Source organism: Drosophila rhopaloa, unplaced genomic scaffold (genome assembly GCF_018152115.1).
Source record: "Drosophila rhopaloa isolate 14029-0021.01 unplaced genomic scaffold, ASM1815211v1 contig_3, whole genome shotgun sequence".
Taxonomy (NCBI): Eukaryota; Metazoa; Arthropoda; class Insecta; order Diptera; family Drosophilidae; genus Drosophila; species Drosophila rhopaloa.
Genome location: NW_025335123.1, coordinates 10636804 through 10663006, shown reverse-complemented (window position 1 = coordinate 10663006; position 26203 = coordinate 10636804). Strand labels below are relative to the sequence as shown.

General features: G+C 43.0%; 8 protein-coding genes across 8 annotated transcripts; 2 read left to right on the top strand and 6 right to left on the bottom strand.

The window, feature by feature from the left end:
- Positions 1-181: 181 nt before the first annotated feature.
- On the bottom strand, positions 182-8000 carry LOC108048604 (poly(A) RNA polymerase gld-2 homolog B). Its single transcript, XM_017129377.2, has 9 exons — positions 7766-8000; positions 6159-7692; positions 4204-5747; positions 3191-3650; positions 2505-2721; positions 2310-2453; positions 1128-1437; positions 624-1068; positions 182-546 (listed from the first exon to the last, which is right to left on the bottom strand). Exons 2-8 carry the CDS (start codon positions 7146-7148, stop codon positions 654-656), a joined length of 4080 nt encoding a protein of 1359 aa, XP_016984866.1. The 5' UTR covers positions 7149-7692; positions 7766-8000; the 3' UTR covers positions 182-546; positions 624-653.
- Positions 8001-8430: 430 nt separating this feature from the next.
- On the bottom strand, positions 8431-10266 carry LOC108048887 (NADH dehydrogenase (ubiquinone) complex I, assembly factor 6 homolog). Its single transcript, XM_017129832.2, has 4 exons — positions 9975-10266; positions 9800-9914; positions 8798-9423; positions 8431-8602 (listed from the first exon to the last, which is right to left on the bottom strand). The coding sequence occupies exons 1-4, from the start codon at positions 10142-10144 to the stop codon at positions 8521-8523; spliced, it is 993 nt and encodes a 330-aa protein (XP_016985321.1). The 5' UTR covers positions 10145-10266; the 3' UTR covers positions 8431-8520.
- Positions 10267-10639: 373 nt separating this feature from the next.
- LOC108048897 (glycine-rich selenoprotein) lies at positions 10640-11436 on the bottom strand. Its single transcript, XM_017129844.1, has 3 exons — positions 11290-11436; positions 11148-11232; positions 10640-11089 (listed from the first exon to the last, which is right to left on the bottom strand). The coding sequence occupies exons 1-3, from the start codon at positions 11306-11308 to the stop codon at positions 10849-10851; spliced, it is 345 nt and encodes a 114-aa protein (XP_016985333.1). The 5' UTR covers positions 11309-11436; the 3' UTR covers positions 10640-10848.
- A 552-nt stretch (positions 11437-11988) lies between these two features.
- Positions 11989-12962, bottom strand: LOC108048171 (glycine-rich selenoprotein). Its single transcript, XM_017128686.1, has 3 exons — positions 12823-12962; positions 12669-12753; positions 11989-12608 (listed from the first exon to the last, which is right to left on the bottom strand). The coding sequence occupies exons 1-3, from the start codon at positions 12839-12841 to the stop codon at positions 12392-12394; spliced, it is 321 nt and encodes a 106-aa protein (XP_016984175.1). The 5' UTR covers positions 12842-12962; the 3' UTR covers positions 11989-12391.
- Positions 12963-13806: 844 nt separating this feature from the next.
- On the top strand, positions 13807-16429 carry LOC108048877 (lymphokine-activated killer T-cell-originated protein kinase). The gene is made up of 3 exons (XM_017129820.2): positions 13807-14188; positions 14775-15133; positions 15614-16429. The coding sequence occupies exons 1-3, from the start codon at positions 13929-13931 to the stop codon at positions 16180-16182; spliced, it is 1188 nt and encodes a 395-aa protein (XP_016985309.1). The 5' UTR covers positions 13807-13928; the 3' UTR covers positions 16183-16429.
- Positions 16430-16911: 482 nt separating this feature from the next.
- LOC108048824 (partitioning defective protein 6) lies at positions 16912-20658 on the bottom strand. Its single transcript, XM_017129736.2, has 3 exons — positions 20318-20658; positions 19383-19611; positions 16912-19323 (listed from the first exon to the last, which is right to left on the bottom strand). Exons 1-3 carry the CDS (start codon positions 20393-20395, stop codon positions 18563-18565), a joined length of 1068 nt encoding a protein of 355 aa, XP_016985225.1. The 5' UTR covers positions 20396-20658; the 3' UTR covers positions 16912-18562.
- Positions 20659-21416: 758 nt separating this feature from the next.
- Positions 21417-23479, top strand: LOC108048783 (WD repeat-containing protein 46). The gene is made up of 2 exons (XM_017129670.2): positions 21417-23210; positions 23269-23479. The coding sequence occupies exons 1-2, from the start codon at positions 21534-21536 to the stop codon at positions 23410-23412; spliced, it is 1821 nt and encodes a 606-aa protein (XP_016985159.1). The 5' UTR covers positions 21417-21533; the 3' UTR covers positions 23413-23479.
- On the bottom strand, positions 23419-25515 carry LOC108048780 (testis-expressed protein 10 homolog). Its single transcript, XM_017129655.1, has one exon. It carries the CDS (start codon positions 25418-25420, stop codon positions 23507-23509), a length of 1914 nt encoding a protein of 637 aa, XP_016985144.1. The 5' UTR covers positions 25421-25515; the 3' UTR covers positions 23419-23506.
- Between the last annotated feature and the right edge of the window lie 688 nt (positions 25516-26203).

Genomic DNA, 26203 nt, shown 5'->3' with positions numbered 1-26203 from the left:
CGAAAGGGATAAAGTAACCTTCTGCTATTAAAATAATTAAACATACTTTTGGCAAAATGCGGGATATATATAAATTGCAACTTACAACGAAAATAATTGTTTAGGAATGCAATTTCCAATATTAAAATTATGTTAAACCGAAAAACTCATATGGAAATGAAAAGAATGGACTTTATACTCGTGGGGTTTGCATTTTTTGTTTTATTTTACAGAACTTGGGTTTACATTTTCGGGTGACATTTTGTTTTTCAAAGAGATACATACACGCCACAGGAGGGACGAACATCGCACACCTCCGTGAATGTTTACAATAAGTAATGAAATCCGATAAAACATTTTGAGTTTATAAAAGTATAAATAAATGAATATAGTAACATTTAACAAGATAAGGATGCATTAAAGTTTGTTTGAAATTCTATTTCAGCCGGGTTTTCACACTAATCTTTCGTAATTTCGGATTTTTCGAATTTCATTTTACAAAATTTCTTGTTCTGATTTAACATTGTGGGACATATTATTTTATTATCTTCATGTTTTGGAAACTACCTGAAAGAGATTTTTTTATGGCTATATATGGATGGCTACAAAAAATAAACGAAAACTGATTAAGGAACTCTACCGACCTGAAAACTCAAGCATTTAATCTGTTCCAATCAGGCGACGTGCGCCGCAGTGGGTTCGGCAAAGGTGGTGGCTACATCCGGGGTCAATTTGCTGGACACTGGAGCGGCACCACCTGAACTACGCGTCTGACTGGGAATCGGGTAGTGCAGCTGCTGGTCGAACTGCTGTTGGGGGAAGCTCTCTGGTGCATGATGGATTGGCCGGAAGATGGTGGCCAGGTCGAGAGTATGGTCAAGCCGTCGCGCCGAGGCCAAAAAAACGGCCTTAACCCGCTCGAAGGTGGCATAATCGTAGACGGAGCGCGCCGTGTTGGACAGATCGAAGGGCTCCTCGATGTTGAGCTCCTTCCACTGGTAGACATCGTTCTTGGGGCTCTTGGCCATGCGACATGTGGCCACCGGCAGGACGCCGCCGGTGCGTATGGAAATGGCAAAGTTCCGAAAGCTGCAGCGAGGCAATCGATGAGGTCTTGATTGGGGTTACGGATCACGAGCAAGACTCACTCAAAGCTGCTGTAGTACTTGAAGAAGCCGAGCAGGTGCTCGCCGAGCGTCTGGGTGTTCATCGCCTGGTAGGGCTCGATCGGTTCGATGAGGTCCAGGTCCAGGCAGTCCTGTTGCCCCAGCTGGAACTTCTCGGGATACAGAGTGTGCAGGCAGGGCAGGACGTGCGGCACGCAGGCGTGTTGCAGGTAGTGCAACACCATGAGCACCAGCGAGTAGCTGGAAATGGTCATGCGCTTGGCGTCGTTGATGTCGTGGTACTGCGCCCAGAGCTTCACAACCACCACCAACGGTCGTGTCCTCCAATCCACTAAAACATCATATTAAATGTTAAGGAAAGGGCCGCATAACAAACTAAGTACTTGGATTTAATACATGTCATAGGTTTGATAGACTTAACAAAACACCAGTAATGATAATGAATTAATACAATTACAATAAAGAAAAACACATTTGACCATCACCTAAACAACTTTTTAACAATAAACAAACAAATTCAATATATTTAAGGACTAATACTGAAATGTAAACGAATTCTAATGAGATTTGAATCACATAATTAGTAATGAATGAAATACTTTTCGCAAATAAATTAAATATAATACAGTTTCTTCAAAAAGCCCAACTTATTCACAAAATCTAAAATTGTTCTCATTCCTTTAAATTAAATTATTACTGTCATCCAAGATGAGCGGAAGGCCTTAGCTGCTAATGCTCTTATTATAGTTAGTTCATAGTTTTAAAACTTAAGCTAGCTTTATATAAATAAATAAATTAAATACAAATAATACATTTTCCACAAAAAATCTCTTTAAACACACGTACGAAATCGTTTTTAAGTTTTTTAAATTTCTGAAGCACGGAATTATAACATGATTTTCTTTTTTGATGAGTTTGGGCTTTTATCATAAGAACGATTGTAAAGCTTCTAATTTAATAATTAATTTTATACAAAAAACAGTCTAAAGAATATACATTCTATCACTCAAATTTACGACTTCCGTGTTTCTGTGCTCGATTTTTTACCAACATCGTTATGGAAGAAATGCTCGCAGGCAAACATACACCAAATTTATTCATAACAGCTGTTTAAGACGATTTTGGGGACAAACAGGAAAATAATATATATAAATAAGATAGAGCAGACATTTTGTTTTCTAAATAACATATCATATTGCTTACGTTGGGCGTAAAGCTGCAGCAGATAGGTGTTTTTAATACCCACGCAGTTGTTAAAGTTCAGATCGACTTCAATCCCATTGATAATGTCCTTGAAGCGCAGTATCGGCACCCGCGCCTCAATCAAATTGAAGTCCTGGAAAACCTCTGCAAAAGAGAGACACTCTGTTAAGGAGCATGCCCACCAGATTTCCTTACCTGTGTCCTTCAACACCGCGTTGAACATGGTGAGGATAATCAGAGCCTCGGTGCGCTTCTCATTGTGATAGTGGTGCTGGTGGTGGTGGTGCTGATGCTGGTTGGGGTGCAATCCCTGTTCGGGCAACAGGCACATGTCGATGTCAGAGGAGTCCGTTCCGAAGCCCGTAATGGTCGACCCAACTAAACAGATGCGATACCGCTCGAACATTGGTTGCTGCAATTACACAGATTGACGGTGTTATAAAGATACATTTTTGAAAGCTGCAAAATGTAACAGGCAAAAACATTTTCAAATATTATAATGTTTTTGTTTACTAACATCTAGGGCGGTGCATTATAAAACTGTAAGCTTCCGGGACTTTTAAAGCTTCATCCAGTAACTTCAATCATTATTGTGGAATATTAATCAATTGGTAACAGATCGTAACCATTTTTATAGTCCAGAAAGAAATAACTATGTGATTACGTGACAAAATTACCGACGAAGTCCCATTTACAGAAAATTAATATCGTAAAGACAATTTTTTCGCGAAAAAATCATGGGATACGCTTATAAAACATATTTTGCCTCTTTTGAAAAAATCAGCTCTATTTTTTGGTTTTTTAACCAAAAGAATGTCATAAGTTCACTTATTTTCTATACCTCAAAAAACTTTTTCATCACAAAAATGACTTTAACTTACGTTCATCCAAAGGAACAGGTACCGCCAGAGACGCATCTTCAGCTTGAACTTCTTGTGCGTCTGCTGGGCTCCCCGGAATCTCTTCCAGATTTCAGCAGACAGATTGTCGTACTTGCACATGCAGATCAGCTTCTCCGGCTGGACAGCGACCTCCACGTTCCGAGCTTGGGCCATGTAGCGATCGGGGGGCAGGACCAGCTCGTACCAGGGTCCTCCTGCCGTAGCACCTGGCGCCGGATTCGGCGATGAGACTGGTGGAGGTGGATGTGGGCGGTGCGGGACATAGGGGGCCATTGCATGTCCGTTTAGCTGCCCATGTGGGTGGTGGTTGATCAGCGGGGGAGGGTGTTGCTGGTGCAGCGGATGTTGAACACCCATCTCGGCCAGATGCGGCGACAACTGGGCAGATCCTAGAGCGCTAGGAGTGGGTGAAATGGAAAGTTGGCCTCCATGGCCCAAGCTAAAAATGGAAATTTCGAAATGCGTCAATCTTCTGGGAAGATATGTAATACAGCTGAAGGATTGGTTTGGTTTTACAAAAGAAAAGAAAAATGGTAGCAAAATCTTAACTAAATTTGGTTGAAGTTAAGCAAGAATTATGACTTTAGGTATTGCAATCAGAGGATAAAATATTTCAGTCGATTAGAGGAGAATATAATATAAACCTTAAAATAAATTGAAAAATGTATCAATAAATAAAATTTGAGTAAAAACATTCGCAACTCCAATATTATTATACATATCAGTGCATTGCTCACAATTGCCAACTGTGCATAAGAAAATCTGTTTGTTGTATTTTTCAAAACCTTTTCAATTTTCTGTTGATATTTATATATTTATCTAGTATTTGTACATTGTACAAAATTTAGCATTTGCCAAGGAAGTACCTTTAAAAAAATATTTAAGTCATTTAATTTTTGTCACGTGAACAAAATAATTCATTTTTTTAAATTGATCAGTTTGTAATACTTCATTGCTTTTAAAATGATTATACATATTTTTTTCATACGTACCGACTCCGACTGCTTGTCCCACTCCAATGGGATTCGCTACCCAGCGAGGAAGTGGAAAGCGCGGGCGAGACGGACCGCAGTCCAACCGCATTCACATCCTTGTTGTGGGGCGAATTTCCGTTTCCGTTGAGGCTGCAGCTGGATCCGTAGGAGGACTGGTAGCAAGGCGACCTGGAATGTGTCCACACGGGAGCGGGTGGCGCCTGGTGACCCTGCCCCGGGTTGCAAAACCCTTCGGCGAAGTGAAAGAACACCTGTGGCGGCGGCGGAGGAGGCTGCGACGTGCTGCAGGCCGGGATCAGATGCGGCGGCTGCTGCTGCTGCTGGGGTGGAATAATAAAAGGCACTGTTTGGTTGTAGCTGGGACTGATCGCTGACTGGTCGCCGCTGGCAGCAGCAGTCGTTATGGCCTCGTCCAGCTGGGCGCAGCTGATCATTTTGGTGGGCGTGTTGGTGGTCACCGGGGAGAGCAGGGCGTGGCCCCCAATCATGGCCAGCGTAGGCGGTGCGAACATGTTCCGGACGTGGCTCGCCGGTGCCGGCAGAATGGAACCGGATACCGGAGCGGCTACGGGGCGAACCGCCTGAGGCATTCCTCTGTCGACAATGGTTGACGTTGAGGCCGGGGCCGGTGTTATCGAAATGCTCGGTTTGCTCTGCAACGAGGGTTTGATCGCCGGTGTCGATCCCGATGCTCCTCCAACGGCGTCACTGGATGCCTCCATGTCAACATTGATGTAGGTGAGGTTGTAGATGTTCTGGTGCTCGGAGCGCGTGGGCGTGGTGCCACCATCGCCCCCAAGCTGATGATAGTTGTGGTGGTAGTATCCGTTCTTACCACCTCCTCCTTGCATGCGGCGATGTACGGCGTCAAAGTTGCTGCTAGACAGGATCTCGATTGGCTGCTGATGTGGGTGATGCTTCTGTTGTTGATGACCAGAGGAGGAAGTCGGATCCCCATTTTTTCCCCATGGACTGTAGTGCATCTTCTTGTTAATGCCGCTGTTGTTGTTATTATTATTATTATTATTATTGTTGTTGTTGTCGCTATGCTTCCGACGGAAATGCGAGCCGATCCCTTGCTGATGAGGATGTTGCTGCTGGGCCTGATGTTGCTGCTGGTGCTGGTAGTGCTGATAGACACTCTGAGCATTGCGGTAGCGCTGCTGCTGCTGCTGGTAGCCAGTCCCAACAGACTGATGCCCATATTGCTGCCGTGAGAAGCTGCCGTTGCTGTTGCCGTTGTTGCTGTTGCCGTTGTTGCTGGTGCCGTTGTTGCTGGTGCCATTGTTGCTGGTGCCATTGTTGCTGCTGTGCTGGCTGGTCTTCTCGTTGCTGTCGGGCAGTAGTTCCTTCTGCAGGAACGAGGCGATGGTCAACTGCTTGGGCTGTGGATAGTAATATTGATAGTAATTGTACTGCTGATGCTGCTGGTAGCCCGAGTTTCGCTTGTGCTCGAAGGACAATGTCTGCTGTTGCTGTTGTTGCTCCGATGCAGCTGCCGCCACTGCGGCCGCTGATACCACTGCCGCGACCGTCTCCTTCTGAAATTCGACAACCAATTAATTTAAAATGTTTCCTTTGATAATGTTCCTAACTTAAAGTTTAAATGGGTATTTGTACATTTATGTGCTTAACAGTTAAAAAAGGCAAAATGTATTTAAAAATAAAAAAAGAAGGGAAGGAAAAAAAGACATATTAAAAGACAAGAATTAATCGGATACTAATTTGATTAAAATAAAATGGGCTACCTCACTTATGTCCACACCGATTCATTTTTAAAAGTTTATAAAGACTTTTTGGAATATGTTTATACTTTAAATGTATATTTTAGTCGAATTGGGATGAAACAAATTTCGGCGATACCACCGATAGAAACTTTAAGTTGAAAAAAATTGTGGTTTATATAATTTTAATTGTATGCAGTTTAAAAACCGTTTTGCAAGCTCTCTTACATCCTTTTGTTGGCAGGCGGCTGGCTGCGGGTAATTAGTTTTCCAGAAACTAAGGGGTTGCTGTCGGGTTCGCTGCTTCTCCGGCTCAGGGTCGTGTCCCTGATCCTGAGTCTTAGCCATGGAGGTTTCCGTTCCACTTTCTGAGCTTGACCCTGTTGTTGGGGGGCTGAGTTTGCAAGACACTACATCCGTTTGCGTCGATTCTGCTGCAGCATCTGTGCCCAAGGACTCTGAGCACTTGCGATAGTAGGCAGCAGTTGCATCTGCCGATGAGTTGCGCTTCTTAGTACTAATGTTATTGGTGTTGTTATTTCTGCAGCCGATGCTATTGTTATTTATGTTTCTGCTACTGTTGTCATTGAGCCATTTGGCTGGCTTTGCCGCCAACCTGTTGCTGCTGTTGCCGTTGATGTTGCTGATGTTGCTGATGCTGCCGTTGCTGCTGCTGTTGTTATTGCTGTCGCTGGGCTTGCAATCGGTCATTTGTGGCTGAATGATGTTTTGATTCTTCATAAGCACATTGTTGTTGTTCAGCGGTTGCTGTTCTTGTTGTTGCTGCTGCTGTTGCTGTTGCTGGTGGTGCTGCCGCTGATAATAAGACTGTTGCTGCTGCTGTTGCTGAAGACTGCTGCCGTTGCTGTTGCCAAAGTATTTTTTACGGGCCCACGAGTTACTGTTGCTGCAGTACTGCATCTGTTGCTGCTGTTGTCCCTTGTTGGTCTCAGTACTGCTACCATTGCTGGTGTTGCTGCTGTGACAGCTGTTCACTTGGCGCAGAAGATTGGCCGTCTTATTGTTGTACTTCCCGAACTTCAGATGGCACTGTCCCGCCTTGCAACCCGGCGATCCGGCGGATATTCGCGACCGGAACTCGATTTGCTGCAACTGCTGTTGTTGCTGCACTGGCGAACTGCATGTTGCTGTCGCGCTGCTCTCAACAACATCTGCGGTAAAGATCTTCATGTCGCCAGATACTCGAGTGGCGTACATAGCCCAAAATTTGGGGGAATTAGAGTGTGGCTAGAGTTTTGGGTATAAAAAATTGCTCCGCACGTATAACTCAGTTGCTTAGGACTAGGTTTAATTTATGGTAAAATTATGGTTAATTTTTTTAGTTTATATTTTCGAGTTCGTAAACTTTTTTATTTTTTTTTTTAGTTTGTTATTTATGTTTGTGTATTTTTATGTTTTCTTTTAATTTTTTTTCCTTATTTTATAATTGGCTAGCTATTGACACGTATTTAATTTCAGGATTTAAATATTAAGTCATTAGTTGCCTTTTCAGCACTTTCACTTTTTACGCCCACCAGTGTAAAAGTACCGTTTTTCCTTTTTCGATTTGTTGCACTTCCAAAGCAGACACACACACTTCTTTTTTCGTGTATTCGATCTATTGCGATCTCCACTCCTCTCTTTTCTCTCGATTCGTTGTGTGTAAAGGAGGCGATAAAAAAGCACCGTTAGATTAGATGCGAGGAGATCAGAAAGTGCAACGCAAAGTGGGCAAAATAAAAAAGGAAATAAAGCCCTGCAACTGGATACAGGAAATGGGAAGAATTGCATTTAAAATAAGAATCAGAAACTATAAGGATACCCAAAAAACTCACCGTGCCGAAAAGGCAAAGGCGTTGCAAATTTTCCGATACCAAGATCGGGACCAAAAACGGTGCTTATCTTGTTGAGCGATTCTCGCACTGCTCCGTTTCCATTAGAGTCCAACACACACTTTCCACATCAATTCTAACATTAATAAAAAAAACTAAAACTGCGCCTGAAACGCTCTGAAAGCAGCTAGCAACTACTGTACTATTCGGTTATCGATCCAGCCAATTCCTTCTGGGCGGGATTTGATCACCTGTCATCGATAGTATTTATTCCAAAGGCAATTTCATGTAACGTTTCCTGTGATACGTTAAGGGGATACACTAGCCCCAAAAAAGAAATGATACAAATGTTTATTTATTTGCTATCGCAAAATTGGAATGCCATTAGGGTTAAATTAAAATGTTTTGATAAGATTATCGACACTTTTTATGATAAATATTAATATACCTGAATATAATACAAGTAAAAGCTTTATATCCTTAGAGTCCTTTGCTGCTTAGCTCCTTTGGAGGGCACGCTTAATATCCTTCCTTCCATCAGAAGGCAGGCTTTAGGTATTCTTGTTTCGAATTAATTATACCAGCTCCTTAAAAAGTAACCAAGGAATTTAGGTGCTTCTAACTACATAAATATGTGTTGCTGCAATTGATATTCAAAGAGCCAGGCATTTAAAAACAAAAAATGGCAAACGTTTTTAATTAAAGAAGTCAACAATAATGCATTAGGCCTAGTTACATATTAACTAGTATAACTGCTATCAGTACCGATTTAACAGCGACTTCCAGAATAGACGTGCCGGCAGCATTGAGTCGCGTCCTACGCAGCTCTTGTGGGTTAGCCTATAAGATGGACATAAATATTTGGTAATTATTTCATTCACAAATAAACAGGATCCCTTTTAAGAAAATACAAGAAACGGGTATAACTGTTATGCATACAACTTGAGATAACATCGCATTCTTTGTTATAACTGCTTGCCTAGGCTGGCTTCATTTCTTGTTTTTCTTAATCGCAAAGAGATACGTGAAACTCACAGGAAGTTAGCGCGACGCAAGCGCTCCAGATAGGCATCCGTGGCCACAGCAGAGAGGAAAATCTTGCGCACCTGGGGCGACATCTGTTCGTGTTGCTGTCTGGCAAGCTTCAGGTGATTGTTGGCGGCACTGGCCACCTCGAATATGCACTCCTCGACGCCCTTGTCGTCGCTGCGGCCGCGAATGATGCGTTCCTGACTGACGCCATGCCGCACGAGCACCTCGAGAGGAACGCAGACTGCCTGCTGACGGCCCGTCAGCGGAATGGCACGCAGCAGGGTAGCAATGCCTTGGGCCTTGCCCAGATGTGAGGCGGCGTGGTCCACCTGCAGGTCACGGACTCCGCCCACCTCGAGCAGCAGGAGAAGCAGCGAGGAGAAGGTCTGTTCGGCGTACTCCTCAAGCTCGCGGATCGTCTCGAACCCATGGTTGGGCGGACGTTCTCGTGCTGTGACCAGGCGGCGTAAATATACCTTATTCAGCTTGCGACTGCCCACAGTGTGCTTCAGTTCGCGCAGGACAGGCTGATCCTCCACGTAGGATCGTTTGGAATCCGATTCGAAGCACTTGTCTATGGAGTCATGCCAGAACTTAAGGCGCAGCTTTGCTATTTGCGGTTCGATTTGCTGTAAATAAATGAAAAGAAAAATCAACGTAATGCACCGAAAGACTTCAGAAAATGAATAAATATAATAAACCCACTAAATTCTGTTCAAGGCAAAAATCATTTAAAAAACAGAGTATTTGAATAGGTAGAGGTGTTAAGACTCTAAGGTATTCTTTCACAAATTAAGTAGGGTAGCACAAGTATTTCTGTGTGATTGTAAGATATCTTAAAAAACATTGATGAATTATATTCAAACCCCTACTTTTTATATTTTTAAAATTACTGATGCAATCTCTATCATTCATGGAAGACAAAATAATTCAACTTTCACAGGACGGAGGGAAAATTCCACTCCTCCGAGTTATAAATCTGCCAAGGCAACAAACCCCACTCACATGTCCGCTGACCGATCTGGAGACCTCCACGTTGAATGCCCGCAGGGCGAAGGCTGCTCGTCTCAATTCCCGGGGCAGCAGCAGGGTGCACAGGTAGTTTTCGTAGTCGTATTTCCTGGTCAAAGAACATAACGATTGTAATAGCGAACTTAAGGGACCGTTTCATACCACCTACTCCACAAGGCTCATGCAGTGTTTGGCCCCAAATCCATTCTTATCCGCTTCGCCAGCTCCATTCTCCTTGGAATCGGTCTTCTGCTGGACACTAGCATGTCTGACGACTCTTTGGCCGGAATTGGCGTTGAGTAACGATAGACAATTCCAATTTCGCACCAGGCGCCGCATCTTCTTCTTCCAGCTGTTCGACTAAACAGATGTTTGGGGCGACGTTGCCAGACTGCTGTCGCCGGCAGTCTTTCGTAACGTCAAGGTATTGACTTAATGATTTGAAGTTCTAACTGTCAACTCATGCCTTATAATTAAAATATAAAGTATGTTAAAAAAAATTAATAACCAAGTTGTAATTACGCATCTTTCTATAACAATAACACTACAAAAGAATTGGTTAATAAATATTTCTCATATAATTAGATTTATTTGCGCATTTTTATCATTTTTATTCAAGAATAACAATTAAAAATTTTATTTGAATTCGCAAGACTAAATAAAAATGCTTTTGAAAAGCAAACCCAGTACTAGCCCGACATGTCTTACCCAATTTTTGAGCTATTATGCTTGTACATTTCCCGAGGTGTCAAAGTTCAGGCAGACAAACACTTTCTGTTTGCCCGCCAATGAATATTATTTTGATTTATGTTGCAGGATCAATCAATGTGGTTGTAAATTAGGAAATTAGGGAGTTTATTAAAGAAAATCTTATATTTTAAATGTTGGTCAATGAATACAAACCCTTAAACTTAAATCAAACCACAATATATTTAAAACAGGGAGTAGTTGTTGTATCATGGAGGTACAATAAGTTTTTAGGGATGAATATTCGAGGCGTTTGGTGTATCACTTCTTTAGACCAAAACGCTAATAAGATTTTGCTAACCACAGCATCCACCAGCACTGCAAGATGTTGAGGGCTGTATGCGGCCGATTCGTCGGTTCGGTCTTAATCCTCCTCCGCCATATCCACCGCCGTTGCCTCCACCCCCACCACCACCTCCTCCGCCGCCACCTCCTCCTCCACCTCCTCCCCAACTACTACTACCCCAGCCATTTCCGCGTCGGGAGTTATCGCCGTTGTTGTCGTTGCCACTAAACGGAGCTAGGAATGATGCAAATCTGCGGGGAAGGTGATGAATTAGATTCCGCTGGTTGGAGAGATCGTTTGCCCACTTACAACTGCTTGATGGCGAACCAGATGCCCACGAATATGGCCAATACCCGACTTAAATCCCAAGGACGTTTCTCCCAAAGACGACCATCTGCAAAACAAAGAGTTTAAACCACCGGAGTCTAGATGTATATCCATTTTCACTCACTTTGATCGACATACGCCATGTTGAAGATCAGTCAGCTTACAAGATCCTCTTGTTTTTATTTTTAATATTTCCAAACGAAATACGAAAACAGGCGAGCGTAAATTTGTAAATTTGTATACAACTTGACGTGGTGTTAGGGATGGGCAAGAAAAGCAGCTGACGCATTGAAACTGGGAACAGTGCCGTCACGATATATCGACTGGCCCACCTTATAATAATACCCTTTACACACAGTCACTTTAAATTGCTACATCCCACATCTTGCTATATAAATTTGTTTGTTCTAAAAAATATTAGCATACCACGGTATTCTCATCCACGGTATAATTTTTACCTTTTTTTGCACTTAGAGCTATGATAGTTTCCATTTTCAGCATGATATAATTATAAATCTCGTTGGCTTGTGAATTACAATGCATTTTAATTAATATTTTGATTTTTAAACTTTAAAGAAAAAATGTTTTTATAATGAAGTTGTACAATTTTTTTCAGCTTGGAAAACCTTTTTTTTTTACCTTTTTTTGCACTTAGAGCTATGATAGTTTCCATTTTCAGCATGATATAATTATAAATCTCGTTGGCTTGTGAATTACAATGCATTTTAATTAATATTTTGATTTTTAAACTTTAAAGAAAAAATGTTTTTATAATGAAGTTGTACAATTTTTTTCAGCTTGGAAAAACATTAAAAGAGGTGGCTTGCAAAATATATAGTTGGTTTTTATTTATTTATTTTACCAGAAAAACAACATATTTCTATTGTTACTGTTACTTTGAATGTTAAAATTGTACTTTCCGTTACTAGACATTATTAGGTTTCTTATAAATAACCTGAAAGACGATTGTAAAAACCTGTAACTATATTGGAGCTAGTACAATGTAAACCGACGACGGCCACGTAAGCAGCGGACTCAGAAATCATCGATCCATCTTTCGGCAGTGCTCCGCTCGAGTCCGAGTTTAGGAGGGCTGCGTCATAAGTGCCACTGGGGCGGGACAGATCGTGATTTCTGGGTAGGTTCTGGGGTTATGCTTGACGTGGACAGTCCTAAGTCGGCGCGACATCCGCCCACAAGTGTGGGACTGGATGTCGCTACTATCGTCATCCGCCTCCCGCAGGTATATTGCAGCTCATTGACGGCTGTATGCGTCCTATTCTGCGGTTTGGTCTCAATCCTCCACCTCCTCCTCCTCCTCCTCCGCCACCTCCACCTCCTCCCCCTCCGCCACCGCCTCCTCCACCACTACCCCAGCCATTACCGCGACGTTGGTTGGATTGGTTATCGGTGGCTGTGAAAGGAGCCAGGAAGGTCACGAATCTGTAGAATAACTTTCTTTATAAACCACTTTTCAATCATTCAACTATGTACTCAACTCACAGTTGTTTGATGGCGAACCATATCCCCACAAACAGCTCCACTATCCGTCGCCAGTCCCAAGGCCGCTTCTCCCACACGCGCCCATCTGCCAAAACAAACAACATATGGTCAGGGCTTGGAATGTCAGGGTACGCCTAAATCCAGTTTTACTCACTATGGTCGATGTACACCATGGTGCATCCAGGATGCTTGAGCCACGCTCAATTTATTGCGCAAATTCAACAAAAGATCTTACAAATGTTTCCAGTCTATCAAAACATGACTAGGTATGGTCAAACCGATAGGTTAGTCACTTCAATCAAATAAAATCCGTCTACTGTTTAAATAATGGGAACACTTATTCATACACTTTTCGCACTGAGACACATCTACATTTTAATTCCCATGGAATAGTTTATTAACATATGCACTTTATAAAGGACTGTGAATAGATAGATTGATGTTTTCTTAAGAAAAAGTCAAACCATGATTGTAGTTAACACTTTTTTCGAGTGTCTTGTATTAACAAAAAAAGAGTTGCAAAACTTTCGTTTAAAATAAATATGTATATACAAAAAACACAAGAAAATATAATTTAATTTTATTTAATAAGTACAGTCTTTGGCTAACATATGCACTTTATAAAGGACTTTATAGATTGATGTTTTCTTAAAATACAGTCCAACACTTTTCAATTTAAACTGTAAAGTGGCTGTTTCGCGGGTCTTGTATTAACACAAAAAGAGTTGCAAAAAATAGTTTGGAAGTTATAATACGATGGTTTTGCACATCCAGCAGCGGTAGCCTAAGCTACGATTTTTATAAATATGACTGACATTTTATAATTAAATATTAAATAAGATTTAAATTTAATTTAATTTAAATGCTAACGGTTAACCAACTAGTGCCCATGCCCAGTAATGTAAAACGCCCAACCAAACAGTGTGACCAAGCCGCATGGCCTAGGCCAACATCTAAATAATGTAGGCGGATGCTTTAATTGTCAAGTGTTATGAGTTCTTTGAGAATAAGGTTTAATATCCATTGTAAAACGAAAGTTTTGAGTGGCATAGCAAAGTAAAAACCACATTTAAATTATCAGAAATCGTGAATAATTGTTGCAAAAACATCACGACGGTCACACTGCTATTTAAGATAGTGTTGGTGCCACCGCTCACACCCACTGTTGCATTCCATTTGCAGTTCAAACGGCGTTTTTGTGCGCGTCGTTTTTTTTGTTGATTGATTAATAATTTTTTATTGACAATAAGCGAACATACGATGGACACGCCGCGCCGCAAGCTGCGCAATTTGCACATGGAGAACGTGCAGAATAGCAGCACTCCGATTCGCGTGCCACCGTCGCCGATGTTAAAAACCCTGGGCCACGGAACCGGCGTCAGCGTTTACCGCCTGGACCGCTCGCCGCGGTGCGGCCAAATCCGCTCGCCATGGGCCGTCAAGCGGATCACGCAGAATATGAGGGCCAAAAAGGACACACTCTTCAACGAGCGGATAGTCCACGAAGCGGAAATCCTGCGGTGAGTTTTGGTCCACATTGCAAATTTCTATCGTATTCCTCTTCCAGAAACGCTGTCAGTGTGTCAGTGTCCTGCGTGTGCGTGTCGTGGAGTGTGAATGTGCTAGTGCGAATGCTGCATGTGTGGTAGGGTGGCTCGATATATGGGTCATAATATTACTAGGGTGGTCAAAGCTAACAAATACAGGCAATGTAAGGATAATAGAATTATACCTTTTTATGAGATTGCGTTGGTTACAGAACCAATATAGTAGATCGATGCAGTAAATCAAATTATTTGTGTTGATCTTCATTATAAGGGTTTTACATATTCGGTACGGTCAAGATAATGAAAATGGGTTCAAAAAAACTTTTCTTAAACTTTAATATTAAAATAACCCTAGTACCAAAATGTAACTTCGCGGGCTTTTAATAAATATTAATAGGTCTCCCGAAACATTGATAACAGTGTGCCTTTGGTATACCCACCACGCAGGATGGGTTTTACAGCTGCCTCTTTAAGCATTTCAAGGAACTCCTTAGAACTCCTTACATCTGAAGTTCTCAAGAAATTGTCAAACAAATTTAAACATATTCTTCCATCCCAGCAAACTTCAACATCCAAATATCGTGGGATTCCGTGGTGTTGTGACCAGCGACGAGGGCGTTAACACCTTGGCCATCGAAATGTGCACCACCTCGCTGGGTTCCATACTCGAGGAACGTCACGACGAGGATCTGGGTCCGCTGCCGGCCAAAAACACCTTTAAGATGATCATTGACGTCGCACTTGCCCTGGATTTCCTTCACAACGAGGCTCGCATGCTGCACGGTGACCTCAAGTCTTTTAATGTCCTGGTTAAGGGAGAGTTTGAGATCTGCAAGTTGTGTGATTTCGGGGTCTCCTTGCCGCTAGACGAGCAAGGCGAGATTAATTTCCTTAAGAATCCAGGGTTGCGATATGTGGGTGAGTTTCCCTGAGCATTGTTTAGCCAAGCTGTAAACGATGCAGTCTTAATATCTACATTTTTGTTATATAAATATTTAATTTAAAGATCCATAATCGAATGGGAAATGCGTTCTTAAGACATTTCAAATTAATATTGCCAATTGAAACTAGTGGTCCCAAATCACATATAATTGAGAATTACTAAGTCAAATACATTTTGGTTTATAACCATGATATTGTAGCCAACAACAACTATATTACAAAATTTAGAACCCATTTCATTGGCTATTATAGCCAAAGTAAAAGAAATCATTTTTTGTTTTTACGTTATGAATTTTAAAAAAATTTAAATGCTCGTTTTTTTTGTCCAATGGAATGGACCTTTTTCTAGTACATATGTCTCAAGAATGTCGCCTCTGCACCTTTTACAGCCAACTATTAAACCAAACCAAAGAAAATACATAAATACTGATAATTACCAACACGCTTTTGTTTAAGGAACCAGCCTTTGGTGCGCTCCGGAGATAATAGACGATGTGGATATCATTGACAGCAAGGCAGATATTTTCAGCTTCGGCCTGGTTATCTACGAAACTTTGGCCCTGGTGCCGCCACACACCTTGGAACTCGATGCAGCGCTGGGGGAAGATATGGACAGCTCACACGATTTGGCCACCGACGCAGAGAAGCTGCAGCGCAAACAGCTGGATTTCACCAGCGGTGAAACTAAAGCCGGGGTAGCTGCAGAAATCGATGGGGAACACACGGACAACGAGATGAGTCAGGAAGTGATTGAAGAGGTCGAGGTGGACGAGGAAGAGGATGACACTAAGGAGAACGAAACCAAGGAGAGCGACCTTTCTGACTTCACACTGAACAACCTGCATTCAGCTTATGGTACACGCCCGCCACTGCCGGTTGCTTTTCAACTCAGCGACGATTACAACTGCATCGTGGAGCTGTTCTACCTGTGCACAAATGCTCTTAGCGAGGATCGTCCGGCGGCAAAGACCGTTTGGCAGTGTCTGGAGAACAATGCCGCGAATGTGGCGACGGGAAGCGATTAGACTGATCATCATTCTCATCCTCCACGCTCCACAATCTTCTTCCATTCGGATATTAGCTCTATAATGTAATTTCTCTAGATGTCTCATTTTTGTTTGCATGTATGGGTAACTAGATATAATTTCAACTCTGTATAAAAAGACAAACGAAGATTGCATACACATATATACAAATTTTCAGATTGGATAAGTTAAGTGTACATATTCAGCAACCAAAAGAGAGATCGAATAAATCGAGTTTCAACTGAAAGAAAACTGCGTTGATTTTAATTATTTAAGATTGTGTGAAGGTTGCTATCAATTAAATTTGTAATTAATTGGTAACTTTCGCAGAAATCAATTTGAATTTACAATTAAAAAAAAATGCACTCAAGGCTTAAGATTGCTTTTCAATAAAGAAAGATTTAAAATTTTAAAAACATACTTGGAGGCCAGGCTATGTTTTTGGCAATCATTTTATAAAAGTTTTGATTGTAAAATTCGGAGTATCGATACTTGTTCTTACTATCAAAATCGTAGGTGTCACAGAATTTCGCGATTTGTGGGCGTCAAACTGCACTAGATTCCGAGATCTTTTAAACAAATTTGCTTTGTCTAGATATTAACTCATGAAATAATTATTTACCAAATCCATTTTTTCTAATACTCAAACCTTTTTTTTTCTTTTATATTTTAAATAACAACCTTCAAGTTCCAACGTCCCAGAAAAAATCATTTTCGCCACAAGGGCACTTACAAGTTCACTTAAGTTTATTAAAAAATAATAATACATACATCAAAATATAATTTTTTCTTTCGTATTTTTGCTTTTCGTTCTTTCTCAGTTGTTTAGCGCGAATTAACTTTTTCTTTTATGTATATATATGCGTGTGTTTGGAAATCGGGGATTGTGGAGACTGTAAGTGGCTCTTGTTCGATAAAAGATCAGATTGCTTTTTAATACGACATAAGGATGAGGGCTGTGGTTGGTCTAAACGCATAGTTTTAGATTCGATGCTGTCTCTAGCCTAGATCTTGCTATCTATCTAGGGTATTTTACATTGTTAGTAATGCCTGTTCCGTCCCATTAATATGGGTTTTGTTTACTTCAAGTCCAGCAGATGGCTTTGCATCCGCCTTGAGTGGCTTTTTTTATTTAAATAAAGCGTATACAGACTTCAATTTCGTCTACAGGGATACGTATTTAACATAGGTTGTATTAGTGTATATATTCGTTTGTATATATATATAAAGTATCGAATTGCTCTCTTAAAGGCGAAGGCGCTGTTGGTGTTTCGTTTGTTTTCTTCCGTTTTGTTAACTTTATCTCCTCGTTTTTCTGACTTTTCTCCATAACTCTAAATGATGACATTTACAACAAACAACTTGAACGAGTATTGGACACTTTTACGAAAAACAAAAATTAAAATTACAAAAAGTACAATGTTTAAAATAAAATATTCAAATATAATGAGTAAGGCCAAAAAAACACGAAGCTGGACTAAAAAATTATCGTCTCTAATTAAAATATGTTTTGCAAATCATAAACCATTCGTTTTTGGGGGTTTTAGACTTATCAAAGTACATAAAATGGAATGCTTTGGGTATAAATTAGTTGTGTTCGTATGTGTGATTTTGTTTACAATTATTGCCTTTTCAGAATCGTTTAAGTCGAATGGTTTAGTAAATTTCTCTGTCTTCTGCATTTTATGCTCGCTCTCTCTATTTCACTCTCTCCTCTATCTGTCTCACTCTAATCTAATGCAACAAGCAAGAATAATAACAAGACATAAATCTTAAAAATTTAAATACACATATATATATGCCAAGGAAAAAGTTAAAAACAATGGACTGCATTCAAAAACGTGCAAATGAAAAGGTGTGTTTTGTGTGACTTTCAGTGTGTTTCGTGGAATGTATGGGGAAGAGTCGTATGATTACATGTATAATCGTATTTTATATATTGCTCATCTACTACATAACTGGGAATTTTGTAGAAATAGCGTTTACAAATTTTAATTTAAGTAATAGCTATGATAATTTAACTTTTACAGGATATGAACCAAGATATTGTTCAAATTTCTACATAATTCACTCAATTAATAATGCTTTTTGTTGAATCCCTAAAGACTTTACAAATATTTTTTTCAAAAATCTTGTGTCTTGAGCTTTGACAGTCTTTTTAGTAAGTGAGCTATATATAATCGATTGGAATACATGTGATTAGCTCGCCTAACTTGAATAACTTTAAATAATTGACTTGAGTTTAACGAACTTATCCGATCTTAAGGAAAGTTAAGTCTGATAAACTGAAAATCCTCTCTCTCTCTTCTCTGCTGTGAATTCGCGTTTTCCGTTGCTTGAGTCCTAGATGCCGCTGAATGGCTGTAGCTCCTGGGAAATCTTACAAATGCAGCACTCCATCCTTCACATCGCTGGCCATTATCGTAGACGCATTGGAGGCTGCCTGCTGGTGATGCGAAGAGGGTGACGAGGACAGCGGTGGCGCTTGCTGCTGATGGTTGTGATTCCCAGCTGAAGTCGACGTAGGACTCTCGTCTAGTGTCACCCCCGTTAGGTCCACGATGTCGTCGTGATCGTCGTGCTCGATTTCGTCGGAGGTGTTGGTATTATTGGTGTGATGCGACCCACTGGACAGTTGGCTGTTCCTCGAAAAGGAGCCGCGATGTGTGGACGTCAGCGTACGCTGATTGGCCGGTTTCACGGTAATGATCAAATTGGAGCTGTTAGCCACCATCATGTCTGTTACTTGGTCGAGAGTTTTTCCGGCCACTTCGATGCCATTCACCTCAATCACCTCATCGTTAACGGCCAGCAAGCCCGTACTTTCAGCCAGGCCGCCCGGCACCAAACGGGATATAAAGATGCCCGGCTGTTTCTCCAGTCCACTGGCCGTCACCCGCACGGAGGTCCCATCTCTTATGTAGAATCCCAGGGGCTTATCGCTGCCATGCTTTAGCAACCGCACCCTTCTATGCGTTTCCGGCACAATATCCACATCTATAATGGCCGAAACCTGGCGAAAATCGTGCGGTATGGATATCGATGGGGCCTTTGTCTTTACGGGCGTGTGCCCCATCAGTATGCTACCGATTAGGTTTCTCGGTTTCATCGTCCCAAAGCCGGAGTACTCATTTAGATCATCTATATGGAGAAGAGGCGTTTGTAAGTGGATAATGGGTCTTACAATGAGATAAACTTACCTTTCCGCTGAACTATGACCCGTAGAAGTGGACGTGCTGTTTTCAGTGCCCTGCCAAAGTTATCATCGTTGTTGATCGGCAACAAATCGTTGTCCCGCGGATCGATGTACAGAATGAGAAACTGGATGTTGGTTAGCTTGTGCAGCTGCTCTATAAGGGCTGCAAATTTGTCGAAGCTCTGCTCCGTTTCATTTCGCTTAAAGCTCCACCGCCGGAACTCCGCATCAAACTTAAAGATTGGTTTTAATTAGTAAGTTTTTATATTAAATATTTTTGTTTATATTCTGTGAATACGTTGTTTACTTAAGTATAGCCTGTTGATCCACTCGTAAACTAACTCAGTCGCCATTATTACTCTATCTTTCCATAAACCTCAATCTTGTTGCTACAATATTTAATGTTATATGCTTTTAAAGAAGTTATCAATCGTTTTGGGAAGATCTTATGAGTGTAATTTAACATTGGGGAACTTATGTTCAGGTATCGAATACCTTACATGAGAACAATCAGCCGAATTGAGCATAACAGGGTAGGTTTTGGTGTTAACGTATTCAAGCGCAACAGATAGTCGTTTATAACGTTTGAAAAGGAATCCTCCAAGATTTTTCCGAATTTCCTTTAAGAGTGGGATCTCTCCTAAATAATTTCCCATTTTAGAACCCAGCATTTTCTACTAGTTAATCCTATTTCAATTTTTATTTATACGGTAAAGCTCGGAAAATCGGGATCGCTATCAATTTAGGAGGTTTGCAAAGATGGAAAACACTTTTTCCATAGGGATTAAGACCTATCCAGGGTTTTATTTAACTTTTTATCTAATAGCTCTCGGGTTCAAAACTACTTTATCCATTTTCTATGCGCATGAATCAGCAGCGCAGCGCCGGAGAAAGGGGCGTGGATGTCGGTGGGGACGCAGATTCCAACGTAGGACTCACCTTCGATTTCACCTCGATCAGATTCGTATCGCCGCTGGCCGCCGTGCCGGACGTTGTGTTTATCTTGTTCTTCGACATTTTCCCCGAGCCAAGTTCACACAATTTTCCTCACACACAACACAAAACAAAGCAGTTTCTCTGATCTGATCTTCAGTACCGAACCGAAACGCCCGATACAAAACGAAACCGAACCAAAGTGCAGCGTAACGATGGCGGGGGGCAACGATTGTGAGGGGCTGCCAATAAATTAGAGTTAGAAATCTAAATTAAAACTAATTAAATAAAAGAAATGGATGGAGGTTGATGGTATGGTACTTTGATGAACTATCGCAGGGCAGGGCTGCCACTTTTATGATACAGTGTTGCGTTGAACTATCGCAGGGCTGCCACCTGTTATCGTAAATAAAGCCTAGTACTCAGATCTGCAAACGAGTTCGCTAGCAAAAAAACTTGAATCTTTCCAGTGTGACTGCATTTTCGAGAGTTCATCAGAATTAAAGCCTAGTACTCAGATCGACGAAAACTGTCCGCCAGTCGTGAGAGAGAGTGAGAGGCAAATAGCTGGCGTAAGCTTTTCATCACCTCGCTACTCCGATCGACGAAAAATATACAAGAAAATTTAATAGCGTTGCCAGTCTGCTGAAATTAACTTTGGGTAAGCCCTAGCGAAAAGAATAAATATGTAATCTCACTGAATATTTAAAAAAATGACGGGAAAACATCAAAAGTCGATTGCAGGAGTTTTCTTGTGAGGGTGGTTATCTTTTGGGGTGCCTCTTGTCAGAGCAAAGTGTTTCTTAGGTCAAATATTTACGAAAGAACACAATAAAAATCTTAGAAAAATCGTCTGTTAGAACTAAGTGCAGCTATGAACTTTAAATTAGCAAATAATTATCAGTAAATAAAAAAAAACAACTGTTAAATTTAAATTGTATTGTTTTTTAATTTCTTTGTACAGCGGCAGACTTGTCTTGCTAAGGTAGTTGATAATATCTTTGAAAGGCTCTTTCCCGCAAATATGATTTTTAAATTTTTGAACTGCTTGTCAACAGGTATCATAAACACCACAAATCCAAGTGTCCCAGACTCACCTGGCCACACTGACCAACAGCTGTTTCGAAGAAGAAGAAGCAGCACGTGCACGTTGTTGTCAAATTTAAATTCTTTTTGTTTTTAGCCATATTTTAAGTTAACAACGCCTTGCTGATCCTTAAAAATGACCAAAACAGCGCCAAAAGGGCGCCCCAAGGCCAAGACGCCCTACAAACGCTACTTTGAGGTGGAAAAGGACACAGAAAAGGACGGCGGCGGTCTAGAACATGTAAAAGTGATGAGCAAAAAGCGGCAGAATTTCACCGGGGACTTCGTCAGGATGCACAATAAGCCCAAGAAGCCGCGTCCCCAGAAGGCACTCGCCAAAGCGAAGCAGGAGGAGCCGGAGCCCAAGCCCAAGAGGAATCCGATTCCCGAGGAGCTGCTCAAGAAGTACTCACGTGGCGAGCAAGTGCAGCCGAAAGGTGTGAAAACACGCCACTTCAAGGAGCAGCAGACGCGCAAGGAGGTGTACCTCGAATATGCCACCGAGCAGGCGGCTCGTACGGAGCTCCTGCTTCAGGAAACCGCCGGCCAACTCGAGGCGGATGAGGGTGAGACCACCGCCGAGTATAGGCAATCCCAGATTGCGGACAATGTGGACCTGCAGTCGTCGGCCAAACATTTTAACCTGAACATGGAATTCGGTCCCTACCAAATGCGATACACCAAGAACGGCAGGCATTTGCTGCTTGGTGGCAGACGCGGACATGTGGCGGCCTTCGATTGGGTCACCAAGCGGCTGCACTGCGAATTTAATGCCATGGAGAGCATCGAGGATGTCCAGTGGCTGCACGTGCCTACCATGTACGCGGTGGCTCAAAAGAGCTGGGTCTATTTCTACGACAAGAAGGGCACCGAACTCCATTGCATTAAGCGACTGAACCGGGTCAATCGCCTGGACTTCCTGCCCTACCACTTTCTCTTGGCCGCCGGCAACAGTGCGGGCTATGCCTCCTGGCTGGACGTCTCCATTGGCGAGCTGGTGGGCAATTTTAACACGGGCCTGGGCGACATACGCCTGATGCGCCACAATCCCAGAAACGGAGTGCTTTGCATTGGCGGCGGACGTGGCGTGGTGTCCATGTGGTCGCCCAAGGTGCGTGAGCCACTGGCCAAGCTGCTGTGCCATTCCACAGCCATGACAGCCCTGGCTGTGGACCCAAAGGGCCAACACTTGGTCACCGCTGGTCTGGATCGTGCTGTGAAAGTGTGGGACATTCGGATGCTGGTCCACGACAAGCCGCTCACTCATTTCCAACTGCGTCTGCCCGCCAACGAGCTGGATGTCTCGCAGCGCGGCATGTTGGCGCTGTCGCAGGGCACCTATCTAGAGACCTATTCTGATCTGCTCTCCGGCGGCGGTTCGGGTGACGGGCAAAGGCTGCCCTACATCCGCCAGCGCTGCGATGCCTTTGTCCACGGCCTGCGCTTCTGTCCGTACGAAGATGTGCTCGGTGTGGCCACTGCAAAGGGCTTCCAATCTTTATTGGTGCCTGGCTCTGGTGAGCCCAACTTTGATGCCCTGGAGGACAATCCTTACGAGACCTCCAAGCAGCGACGCGAACACGAGGTGCACTCTCTGCTGGAAAAGATTCCGCCTGAGCTAATCACCCTGGACCCGCACGAGATCACCGGCGTGGATGCGCCCACGCTGCAGGAGAAGATCGATGCCAAGAGGAAGTTGTTCCACGTGAAGGCGCCACGCATCAACATGAAGACCCGGCACAAGATGAAGGGACGTGGCGGCACTGCAAAGGCGGCGCGCAACAAGCAGATCGTCAAGGATGCCAAACGCAAGGTGAGTGGATGGTTCATGTTTTCTCCAAACCAGAATATAACAACTCTTACGTCTGCAGGAGTTCATTGCCGAGGTAAGGGAGGCCAAGAAGGACCTGATCAAGCAGCACACAACCAAGGAGGGTGCCAAGGGCAAGGCCAGGGCACCGCGCTCCGTCCTAGATCGTTTCAGACCCAAGCCTCCCAAGAAACAGAAGACCTAAACAGAGTTCGTCTTAAGCCAGAGGAATATAATGTAAACATTAAACTAATTATAGAAGCTATACAAAAGTATGTGTGTAATGTGGACCCGGAACTCTAGTTAAAGCCCATCACTGCCTTTAGGTAAGCACTAATGGCGTCGTGGTCCGCTTTCTCCTCCACCTGCTTCAGGGCCCTCTCCAGCTTTCCCTCTTTGTCCGACTCTCTGGCATAGTAAAAAAGGTTGAGAACGCGCTTCTGGTTCTCGAATTTGTCCTCGCCTTCGGAATCGCTCGTGACCTGCAGATTAACCAAGTGGCAGACCACCTCTGGCGCAACTTGGATCAGGGCGGACATAAAGACGCCATTCAGTTGGCGGCAGAGCGTGGCCATGGCTCTCAGAGTGCCCTCACCCACTGTTGGTTTCAGCAGCAACTGCGGCAGATAGCTTAGGAACGGGGCGAATCTCTGCTCTCCGCCAAAGCGGGCATACAGATCCGAACGCTCTACAATCTCGCAGAGAAGACTTAGCACTCGAGTGGCCACGCCTTCGCGGGTGGTGAATCGCTGACCCACATAAGCATCGATGGAGGCGCTCAGCAGGTTGGTCAAAGGTTCTGCCACGATGCTCTGCAACGATGTAGCGTATTCAAGGAGCAATGGACGTAGGGAAGCCACTACTGAGAGCTGCTGCTCCGGCGGCAGAGAACTCAGACGCTCCAAGCTCCGTTGCATGTAAGCAACCACATGGTTAAACAGTTGGGCCTGCTTCTCGTTGGGATTCGGAAAGAACTTGCAGGTCAGCTGGACAATGCCTAGGTTTTGGGGCAAACAAAGTTCTCCGCCATCCGCAGGTCCCTTCTCTTTTGATGACTTCTTGGCAGCCAGCGGAATCTGCTGGTAGGGAAAACGGCTGCCGTCCTTGGCTAAAAAGTTGAGCAGGAACTTTTGCGCATAGTTCTTCCTCAGCCAATCGCTGAGATCCCTGGTGCTATTTTCTGATTCATGCTGTGCGATTAGAGTCCAAAGCAGGCTCATTAGACTGATGACCACATGCAGACTTGATGCCGCATCCTGACTGAGCAGCGGCTGTTGTGGCTGCGGACGGACCTCTAGCCAGTTGTCCTGTAGGAGGGGTAGCAGTTGCTCCACGTAGGTTTGCAGTCGAGCGCCGTCGGCACTTAGTTTGGATTCGTTGAGAATGGCATACAGCTCCCTGTTGTCCTGGCGAACGGGACACAGCACATTGTAGTACTGCGGACGCATTGCATCGAAGTGAACCACTCGGGCAACGGCTGTCTTGGAACTCTTGGAGCCGACCAACGTGCCAAGAATCTGTTGCAGGCGGAGGAGCACCTTGGTGCGCCACTTCACAGTCGTCTGCTTGCCCTGGCCCAGGTTCAAAGTGAGAGTGCGATTCGAGCGCTCGCTGTCGTGACGGGCGCGGGAGATCATGTCGATGAAGTTGCCAATGATGGTGCTGGCACTCCGCTCCGCCAAGAGAGCCGGTGGCACACGCTGCAGCAGGACGTCCAGCATGAGGAGCGAGTCCTCCTGGATGGCGGGCAGCACGTGCGTCATGGCACAACGCAAATAAGTGGCTATGACATGGAAGAACGGGGCCACTGCGTGCGGCTGGAGCGCCTCGAGCAGGACATCGAGGGTCTTGAATGATTCCTGTCGCGCCGAACGCTCCATGTCCAAGGCACCGGCTGCAATGCCCTGGAACAGCTCGTTTAGATGACCGATTAGATGATCTGCATTCCCGGACTTTAGGGAATCCCGCACATTGCGTAGGGCATCCGTGCGAAACTTGACGCTGTGATGCTTCAGCCGCGAGAGTGTCTCCTTGAGATTAAGCTGCCGCTGACCGGTTGCGGAGTAGGAAGACTCCTTCAGCTGCTCCCGGATCTCTATTTTGCGCACCTTGAAGTCCGTCTTGGTCACATTTAGGCCCTTGGGCAGCTTGGCGCCCTTAAGCTTCACCTTCGCCTTTTCCGCCCGCAGGTTCTTCTTGTGGTGTCCACCCATTTTCCAGATTCTGGAGAAGATCGGGGGTAAGTTCGAAATCCAAAAGGAAAACAATCAAAACATGTGCGCTCTCCAATCAGCTGGCAGCAGTGTGACCAAACTTGCCAAAGTGTACATCTAGTAAATACCACACAAATACTATTAATTTTAAACAAGACGTAACAAATAAAAACAATTGTTTCTTTTATTATTTATTGAAAAGGACTATATTTATATTTCTTAGTGGATTCGCTTTAGATGTAAATTAGATCCTAATTAATAAACAAATAATAGACAACCGTTTCAAGTAATTAGTCCTGAAAATTAAATAAATCAATTATTAAACCGATTAAACCAATATAAATATATAGCTATTTTTTTAGTTTTACTAAATGTATATTTATGCGGCAAAAATAATAAATTAACAATACCTTTAACACCATCAAGCCTTGTGATTATTTTGGTTAAACCTGGTGCCGTTATTTTTGCAGAATATCTTAAACTTAAAAGGCCATGTTAGTAAAAATATAGAGAAATATCCTTGCATCAGAATATACAACAAATTACAAAATCGTATATTTTCCAATAACCTCAAATTTCAAAGCATGGTGAAATAATAGACTCCAGAATGTTCCATCATGTCAAAACCGTTATTTATTTTTTTTTTAATTCAAGAAGTGGGAAGTAGATTATCCAGTTGAAGCATACTTTTTATGTTATTAAATTTGCTTACTAAAAGCTTTATATGTAAAAATACAAGTGTCAAAAAAAAATGTATTTGAGGCATTTATAAAAATTAAGAGC

What these genes read in the sequence shown, in the direction of transcription:
- LOC108048897 (XM_017129844.1), bottom strand. An exon ending in TGGTTCGCCATCAAGCAGTT is followed by an intron (nt 11,090 to 11,147) that starts GTAAGTGGGCAA and finishes CCTTCCCCGCAG; the next exon opens with ATTTGCATCATTCCTAGCTC.
- LOC108048877 (XM_017129820.2), top strand. Translation starts at nt 13,929, where the DNA reads ATGGACACGCCGCGCCGCAAGCTGCGCAATTTGCACATGGAGAACGTG. An exon ending in CACGAAGCGGAAATCCTGCG is followed by an intron (nt 14,189 to 14,774) that starts GTGAGTTTTGGT and finishes CTTCCATCCCAG; the next exon opens with CAAACTTCAACATCCAAATA. An exon ending in TCCAGGGTTGCGATATGTGG is followed by an intron (nt 15,134 to 15,613) that starts GTGAGTTTCCCT and finishes CTTTTGTTTAAG; the next exon opens with GAACCAGCCTTTGGTGCGCT.
- LOC108048780 (XM_017129655.1), bottom strand. Translation starts at nt 25,420, where the DNA reads ATGGGTGGACACCACAAGAAGAACCTGCGGGCGGAAAAGGCGAAGGTG.
- LOC108048604 (XM_017129377.2), bottom strand. Translation starts at nt 7,148, where the DNA reads ATGTACGCCACTCGAGTATCTGGCGACATGAAGATCTTTACCGCAGAT. An exon ending in ACCTGTTCCTTTGGATGAAC is followed by an intron (nt 2,722 to 3,190) that starts GTAAGTTAAAGT and finishes GTGTAATTGCAG; the next exon opens with CAACCAATGTTCGAGCGGTA. An exon ending in AAGTACTACAGCAGCTTTGA is followed by an intron (nt 1,069 to 1,127) that starts GTGAGTCTTGCT and finishes GCCTCGCTGCAG; the next exon opens with CTTTCGGAACTTTGCCATTT.
- LOC108048824 (XM_017129736.2), bottom strand. Translation starts at nt 20,395, where the DNA reads ATGTCGAAGAACAAGATAAACACAACGTCCGGCACGGCGGCCAGCGGC. An exon ending in TGATCGAGGTGAAATCGAAG is followed by an intron (nt 19,612 to 20,317) that starts GTGAGTCCTACG and finishes CCAATCTTTAAG; the next exon opens with TTTGATGCGGAGTTCCGGCG. An exon ending in GGTCATAGTTCAGCGGAAAG is followed by an intron (nt 19,324 to 19,382) that starts GTAAGTTTATCT and finishes TTCTCCATATAG; the next exon opens with ATGATCTAAATGAGTACTCC.
- LOC108048783 (XM_017129670.2), top strand. Translation starts at nt 21,534, where the DNA reads ATGACCAAAACAGCGCCAAAAGGGCGCCCCAAGGCCAAGACGCCCTAC. An exon ending in TCAAGGATGCCAAACGCAAG is followed by an intron (nt 23,211 to 23,268) that starts GTGAGTGGATGG and finishes TTACGTCTGCAG; the next exon opens with GAGTTCATTGCCGAGGTAAG.
- LOC108048887 (XM_017129832.2), bottom strand. Translation starts at nt 10,144, where the DNA reads ATGCGGCGCCTGGTGCGAAATTGGAATTGTCTATCGTTACTCAACGCC. An exon ending in CCAGATCGGTCAGCGGACAT is followed by an intron (nt 9,424 to 9,799) that starts GTGAGTGGGGTT and finishes ATTTATTTACAG; the next exon opens with CAAATCGAACCGCAAATAGC. An exon ending in TTGCGTCGCGCTAACTTCCT is followed by an intron (nt 8,603 to 8,797) that starts GTGAGTTTCACG and finishes TCCATCTTATAG; the next exon opens with GCTAACCCACAAGAGCTGCG.
- LOC108048171 (XM_017128686.1), bottom strand. An exon ending in TGGTTCGCCATCAAACAACT is followed by an intron (nt 12,609 to 12,668) that starts GTGAGTTGAGTA and finishes GTTATTCTACAG; the next exon opens with ATTCGTGACCTTCCTGGCTC.